The sequence below is a fragment of the Nicotiana tabacum genome, chromosome 24 (assembly GCF_000715075.1).
Source record: "Nicotiana tabacum cultivar K326 chromosome 24, ASM71507v2, whole genome shotgun sequence".
NCBI lineage: Eukaryota > Viridiplantae > Streptophyta > Magnoliopsida > Solanales > Solanaceae > Nicotiana > Nicotiana tabacum.
Genome location: NC_134103.1, coordinates 92,634,494 through 92,642,780, shown reverse-complemented (window position 1 = coordinate 92,642,780; position 8,287 = coordinate 92,634,494). Strand labels below are relative to the sequence as shown.

Sequence of the window (8,287 nt, the reverse complement as noted above, 5' to 3'; positions counted from 1 at the left end):
TAATTGTAATGCTTGACGAACTTGTCAATCATATATATATAGTAAAATATTTCCCCACGTTTAAGTCATTCATATAGTATATTGGGTCGACATTTTACTTTGGCATATATGAACAAAAGACTACTTAAAAGTTAAAAAGTAGATGATAATAACGTCAAACTTTGTTTCCCCCCTTTTCTCTGTCTGTGTATATAGTGAGGATTCACAACGCCTAACTTCATTATGTTAATTTCACGCTACATTTTATTTTGTTTGACTCAAATATTGTTAGTGCGTTATTGGAGGTTGGACAGAAAAAAAAGTCAGTAATGAAAAATATTACAACCCTCGAGTTGAAAAAAATAATACTTGTCCAACTTATCAAGAATGTATATATATTTCCCCACGATTTGATTTTTTCTTGCCACATGGCTATATTTTATACTTTGGCATAGACTACTTAAAAATAGATGATAATAACGTCAACTTTTCTCCCCCTTTTGTGTGTATATATAGTGAGGATCAATAAGGTCAAACTTCATTATGTCAATTTCACGCTGTATTTTGTTTAGTTTGACTCAAATATTGTTATTGCCTCATTGGGGTTTGGATAGATTCTTTGAAAAGCATTTTAATTGATCGCATTTACAGTTTAAACGCTCTTTTCTTATAACTTATTTCGTTCGTATCTCTTAATTTTAATAGCTTAATCTTAAATGTTTGACTAAGATTCCTATTGATTTATATTTAATGCACTTATTGTTAAAAAAAATTGGTTCCCTACTTGATGTCTGGTATTCGTATTGAGACCCAAATAAATTTCGCGCAGGAACACCTCGCATTATGAGTAAAACGTTCCTTAATAAATGAGACTCTATAACCTTGAGCTCAAAGACAACTCTTTTTGGTACTTAATTAAGTAACATAGAGATATGCAAATCATTGCTCACTAGTTACCATGCAAAACAAATTTAAATTAGGCTTTTGCAATTATGGAAAAGTTCCTCTTTCAGAGTTGAATACCATAACTCAAGATTTCCTATTAAAACGTTGTCCCAAAATTATGAAAACCCGTTTTATTTACTTTTTATGTTGGTACTAAACTACTAATAATGGGATTGCAGTAACTACACAATGAATCAAAAAGGTTATTATTTGACCATATTAAAATATTCTTTAACTATTTTGACTTTAGTACTTAGTTTTCAAATATGCAAATTTTATTTTCAAAATTTTGAAGAATTTATGTTTAAATTTACTACACCGAAAGTTAAGTATTTTAACTATAACCACACCAAACAAAAGTGAAATGGAGGAAGCAATAAATACAAAGAAAGTGGAATAATTACGTAAAAGTTTCCCTTCCAAATCATACTTAGGTAGAAGTTAAACAACTTAATAACGGTTTTTAGAATTGTCTTAACAATAACCGTGTACACATGTATGGACATTGGAAGAAACCTTGTATTTTCAATTGTGTAACATTTTGCCTACTTTTGGAAACTGCATAAGTTGTTACACCCTAGATTGAGTATGCATTATTTTTCATAATCCGTGTTAATATTTAAAGAAGTAAACATATAAATAAATCATTATAATGACAAGCAGAATCATTTTTTATATTCATATATTATATATATTTTTATTTTACTTACTTGAGGAAAATTCCTGACTTCGTCACTGCGTGACACGATGAGGACAAGGTTCATTTGCCCCTCCCGCTAACCCCGGGGTCTTCTCCTCTACCCAACGTCAAGAAACATAAAACAAAAAGTGAAAGTAATTAAAGAAAGTCATTACCAAAATAATAATAATAATAATAATAATAATAATAATAATAATAATAATAATAATAATAATAATAATAATAATAATAATAATAATAATAATAATAAAGGAAGTCTTGTAGTAATAATTTGGTATGGTGCTAGAAAGATTCTTAATTGATTTCTTTCCTTATATGCAACATGTGCTAGCTGGTTTGCCGTGTTTAGAAAGTTGGTAGTATTTATAAGAGTCAATTGGTTTTCATAAAACAACATATATAAACACAGGACAAATTAAAGGTGGAGCTAGGCTGTGGGACAAATTAAAGGAAGAAAATATTTAAGTGATTGTTAAAGGAAATCTAGTCTTCAATGGCTACAAAAAGTTTTGTGGTTTACTTGTTAACAAGTTTCTCTGTGGCTGTTCTAGCAGTTTTCTTCATCAATAACTTTCAAAATGGTGGTTTTGAACCAAGATATTCCACAAATTCCAACTTTTTGCAGTTGCCTGTTGGATCTCAAACCAAAATTTGGCCGGTATGTTTGCTAAATTCTTGAAAAAAGACTTGTTATTAGTCTGTTTGTAATTAAGGGGAGCCTTGGAGCCAACGGTAAAGTTGTGACCTATAGGTCACGGGTTCGAACCGTGAAACCAACAACTAATGCTTGCATTAGGCTAGACTGTTTACATCACATTTTTTTATTTTGTTTTTTAATTAGTTAGTAAGTTACTACGAATTTAAGTGGTTGGTAAAATTCGTTGATAATTCCAGTTTTTCTTGTAGTGCGTCTTTTGTAGTCTTGTATCTCTAGTGCCTCCTGTTTATTTTTTTTCACTTTCCATTGTTACCATAAAAATGTGTTTCTTGAGTTTAACTTCGATGGGGGTCTTTCTTAATTTTTTTAAAAAAAAATTTTTATGCAGGAATTGAAGTTTGGTTGGAGGCCAGTTTTAGCTGCAGTGATAGGATTCTTGGGATCAGCTTGTGGAACAGTAGGTGGAGTTGGTGGAGGAGGTATTTTTGTTCCTATGCTCACTTTGATTGTTGGATTTGATACCAAATCTGCTGCTGCTATTTCCAAGTGTAAGCTTCTTCTTCTCCTTCTTCTTTTCAGTTTCAAAAAAAGGAAATGATAATTCATATAACCGACTAAAATTATATTAAGCCGTTGTTGTTATTGTTGTAGTTTGAAAAAAGACTATCACATGCAAAAACATGAATGTCGTTAAGGGAAAGCAAAGAGGGTGAAGAAGGATGAATATCATTCTTTTTATTACTGTGTAATTCGAGTTATACCTAACATTTAATTTGCCCGTCACTAGAACTTAGACAGTTTTGAAGAAATCACTCAATTTTTTTGTCTTTATTGAACCTAATCTGCAATAGTTTTTTACTGAGGATAAATATCCATCTCTTTTCTTCTTCTTTTTTGGCTTTTTTGGGGTTGTTGAAGACTTTTTGGTTGATTTGCTTTTTACAGGTATGATTATGGGGGCATCAGCATCATCAGTATGGTACAACTTAAGAGTACCACATCCATGCAGAGAAGTACCAATAATTGATTATGATTTAGCTCTACTTTTTCAGCCTATGCTCATGCTAGGAATCACCATTGGTGTTTCTCTTAGTATTGTTTTCCCCTATTGGCTCATAACTGTCCTTATTATCATCCTTTTCTTAGGTAACTTTGCACAACCTTTTCCTAGCAATCATTAATTTCATATATTGTTTGACCTTCTATTCTAATATTTTGTTTGTTCAATTATTGTTATTATAATATTGCTTATAGGGACTTCATCAAGGTCATTTTTTAAAGGGATTAAGATGTGGAAAGAAGAAACTATTCTCAAGGTTAGTTTTACTAATCCATGCATCAACAAAATAATAATCCTCAGATAATTCTTATTAAGTGTAATAAGTATTTAGCTGCCGTTTGGAACTTGAAAAAATAAGTTTTTGAAGATGAGATAAAAAATTGTATTTGAAAGTTGAAATTATATTTGGACATGTATTTTACTTTAAAAGAATTTGAAATTTTATGACGAGAAAACTTCAAAAACTACTCTAGAGCTGTTTTTGGGATTTGAAGATTTTATTTTCAAAATCTGCCCAAATATGGTTAAAATCTATAAACAAACAGGTATTTGAAAACAAAATTTGATAAAATCTTTCAAATTCTATGGCCAAACGGAGCTTGAAAGTGTTACTTTCAAATGGTGTATTGTTAACGTGCATTTTACATTATTAATTATACAGGATAGTACATTAAAAGTGGTGGTCAAATTGCTAGGATTTGAAGGCAAAAATATTAATTAACCATTCTCCTTAATGTGAAACTTGCAGAAAGCGAGGGAAGAAGCTACAATTAATTCTCATGGTGAACGTAAGTAGTCCAATAACAATTAATCCTGTCTTTTGGCAGGTTTAAGGAAAAAGAAACTTCATTAAATTTCTTGGTTTAAATTAGTCTAATAATACTTGGTTTTACTTCCTGTTTTTTCAGTTGCAATTAATACAGCTTATGAACCTATGGTCCCCAAGGAGGAGAAAACTGCACTAGTAAGCTTATTCATATCAATTATCAGCATTGATATTTCTACTTTTTTTATTACCTTGTTTTTTTTTTGGCTTATTCTTGTTAATATTAAATGATCTTTGTGTTATCATCTTACAGCAACTTATGACGTTCAACCTTGATTTAAAGAGAGTACTTGTGCTATTTCTACTTTGGATCATATTTCTGCTTCTTCAAGTCTTTAAGGCGAGTCAACTCTTCTAACTTGAATTTACTAGTTTTCCTTCTTTTACAAACTATTTCCCAAATTTAAGCACATTAAAATAGGGATTTAAATTAGAAGAATTAACCCAAATAGCCGTCCACCCTATCACTTAAACTAAAAATAGTCAGTGAATGTATAATATATGCATCATTTATGTATTACATGTGCATAATCGTGTATAATCAATGCATAATCTATGTATATAGCTAGAAAAAGTAAACAATTAATATATACATTGACAATTTAAAAAAGTTCTTACACTATCAGATGCTTATTACCTTATAAATGACATCAGCGCACAATACTTAAACTCTTGTGAATATCTCTTTTTTATGTTTGAGCCTAAATTAGTCATGTTTTTACATGTTTACAGAATAATCTAGTGGCTTGTAGTCCATTGTACTGGGTGCTCATCTTATTACAGGTACATGAAAAGTCTTGTTACTAATCTACCTATGTAATTTTATTATAATGGGGTTAAGTTATATATTATAGTGCATATTTTCATGTTATATTTCAGGTCCCAGTAGCACTGGCTGTGTTTTTGTATGAATGTCTCAAACTTTACAAAGAGAGCAAGAAAAGAAGACTAGCAGGGAACCCAATATCAGTTTGTGAAGCTGACATTGAATGGTCAGTGACAAACCTTGTATTTTGTGCCTTTTGTGGCATATTGGGAGGAACTGTTGGTGGTTTGCTTGGCTCTGGGGGTGGATTCATTCTTGGCCCTCTTCTTCTTGAAATCGGCGTCATCCCACAGGTATGATTGCGTATAATAGACTCAATCAGTACAAGTCTAAATACGAATTCATTTGAATTAGTACAATATTTGTATTAAATTTTGCTCAAACAGTATATTTGTGTTAAAAAATTCATTAAATATGTACATATGTTAAATTTAGAACTTAGTTATTAGTTCTTAAAATTATCGTTCTAAAACCCATATTTAAAATTAAAATCTTACCTCCACCTCTAGACTCAATATGATTCAATTTCGCATCATCCAACGATAACAAAATTTGTATACAATAGACTCAATGTAATTCGGTCTAACATCATTCCACTGGTAAAATTGCTTACAATTGACCTGATTTTATCCAATTTTTCTTCAGATCGCCCACATAGCTGGAGACCGGAGTTTAGTGCATTAAGTTGTCATCTGAAATAAATTATGATAGGGTTGACTAGCCACCTTCTGATAAATATTACATTATGATTAAAACGAATTTCTTAGTACACTTTTTTGAATACCATACAAGTCTATGTAAAATTATTGAAAAAATGATATTGCACAGTTACTCTCAAATAATAGTCCAGGAATTTGTATATGTGTGTACGTATATTTTTATATGTTATATACAAAAAATATACAAATAAACAAAAAATATAAATTTTATACACTTTTACAGTTATATAATGTAAATAGTTTTGACTGCGGGCGAAATATTTACCCTAAATTTTTTAACTATATGGGGTAAGGTCACAAGTTTTTAAAGGGAAATTGACTGTTGGATTTGTTTGTTTTCATGATCAGGTAGCTAGTGCGACAGCAACTTTTGTGATGATGTTCTCATCATCTTTATCTGTGGTAGAGTTTCATCTACTCAAGAGATTCCCAATACCTTATGGTACATTCATTAATCACAACTTTCTGCTTTTCTAAAAATTCCACATCAGTATTAATCTTTTTTATTTGGAATATTACTATAGTCCTAATTAAATTTCCCTATTAATTGCAGCTCTGTTCCTGATGATGGTTTCTGTAGTGGCTGGATTCTGGGGACAGTTTTTCATAAGAAAAGTTATCACAATATTAAAGAGAGCATCAATCATTGTTTTCATACTCTCTGGTGTCATTTTCGCTAGCGCTCTTACAATGGGTAAGTCTCAAAATAATTCTAAGGATCCAATTCAAACATAAATTCAAGAAAAGAAAGAAAAAGACTTATCATTTTTTTAAAAAACTTTTTACAGGGGTGATTGGAATAGAGAAGAGCATCACAATGATACAAAACCATGAGTTCATGGGATTCTTGGATTTCTGCAGTAGCCAATAGTGGTATACTAATATTTGCAAAAAAATAGTAGAAGTAAACAATAGTTAAGAGTAGCAAAAGCAGCAGCAGCAGCAGCAGAATTGGCCAATGCCTAATTGACCTCCTTTTATAGTGTGAAGAATTAATTATAGCAAAAAGAAATGTTTTTGCAGGGGTGATATATAGTGTGTCTGAGAGTTAACTAGTGCTGACACCACCACTATTTCCATTTGCTTTTAGAAACAGTAGGTGAGGATAAGTTTTTACCATTTTTGTGCATGTATGGTTATTTATATCAGGGAGTTAGCTATCGCTAACACTTTTGCATCAATTTCAATCACATAAGCATACTTTTGGGTCTTTCTCTAATACAAGATCATCTCATGAGCATCCTAACTTTGGACAATGCTGTGATATGTTAGTTAATTTGATCCAATAATACTAATAAGAAAATATTAAAGCAATAGTAATAAAGTTAATATGATGAAAAAATATTGCATCATCAAAGTTAAAAAGTTTGATTAGTTAATTGAATTTGAAAATCTTCAAAGTTTTAAAGATTATGTAGAATAACTGTTAGTGCAAGGAAGTCAAACATTTTGCGACCTCCTAAGATAGAAAAAGTTTACATAAATGTTAACCGAGGCAATCATCAATTAAAATAGCAAAAACTTTGTAACTGCTTTAAAATATTTTGTGCTAAATCAATTCAAAGATACTCTTTAGCTTGAAATAATATTATTCGTTTTGGGCCAAACACACAACTACTAACGTGGGACTCCGTTCGCACAACCAACAATATTTTCCTTGAACTACGTTTCACGTGGCTCATTATCACGATCTACGAGTCAATTTTTAAAATTCACTGTGTGACACCTATACACCCAATAATCTCCTCCTGGAACTAAATTCCACGTGGTACATTACCACGGCCCATGAGTTGCGTACATCGTCAGAGTAGTTACGGCAATTGAAGTCGCTACTACCTTCTTGTTATATGTGTGCGTCTCTAAGCTCGTAATGGAAAATAAACCGAGCCTCACACCATCATTCTACTATCGTCATACTCGTCCCCCTGAACATGGGCTCTAATATCAATTGTTAGGCTAAACTAGCCCAAAGATACTCTCCAAAAGGACATATACTATTAAGAGATCCTACTCCTTCTAATATATAAGTTTCCATTCTTTTAAGCTATTGGTGTAGTATTTGTTCGCACACCCAACAAAATTTTTCGCCATTAATACATGGATCATATTCATCATTTCAAAGCTTAAATCTGGATTCTTGTTAGGTTGTTCAATCTCCCTTAATTAAATGGCGAAAAGAGTGAGACCTAATACTCATAGTTGGACTTGGCATTTGGTAGTTGTCACTTGCAAATATGATAAGGAGCATGAGAGGCATTAATTGCAACTAAGAAACAAGAAGGAGAAACAATAGTAATAAGAAAATGGCTTGCCAGTTTTCTACTTGAAGTACACTTTCACAGAAAGATTAATGCCAGTTGCCACTTGACTTCGACAGATAGCACATTAACTAATTTGCGTTAAATACTTATCCGCATTCGATATATAAATCAATTTTATGCTAATAGTTAAAAATCAAAGTGAAATTATATACAATTAAGTGATAAATATTGTATGAAAGACACATAAAAATCCATCTTTTTCTTAACAATATCTTTGTCATATGATCCAATGACACTTTGTTAGATAGGAATA

General features: G+C 31.2%; 1 protein-coding gene across 1 annotated transcript; it reads left to right on the top strand.

Annotated features, from left to right (window-relative positions):
* Positions 1-2,008: 2,008 nt before the first annotated feature.
* On the top strand, positions 2,009-6,959 carry LOC107781544 (sulfite exporter TauE/SafE family protein 4-like). The gene is made up of 12 exons (XM_016602265.2): positions 2,009-2,282; positions 2,671-2,830; positions 3,228-3,428; positions 3,537-3,598; positions 4,091-4,130; positions 4,251-4,306; positions 4,422-4,508; positions 4,901-4,951; positions 5,048-5,287; positions 6,062-6,155; positions 6,267-6,407; positions 6,502-6,959. The coding sequence occupies exons 1-12, from the start codon at positions 2,118-2,120 to the stop codon at positions 6,582-6,584; spliced, it is 1,380 nt and encodes a 459-aa protein (XP_016457751.2). The 5' UTR covers positions 2,009-2,117; the 3' UTR covers positions 6,585-6,959.
* Positions 6,960-8,287: the final 1,328 nt, after the last annotated feature.

Coding starts and splice junctions, on each gene's coding strand:
- LOC107781544 (XM_016602265.2), top strand. CDS start 2,118: ATGGCTACAAAAAGTTTTGTGGTTTACTTGTTAACAAGTTTCTCTGTG. Junction 2,831..3,227: donor TGCTGCTGCTATTTCCAAGT/GTAAGCTTCTTC, acceptor TGCTTTTTACAG/GTATGATTATGGGGGCATCA. Junction 3,599..4,090: donor AAGAAGAAACTATTCTCAAG/GTTAGTTTTACT, acceptor TGAAACTTGCAG/AAAGCGAGGGAAGAAGCTAC.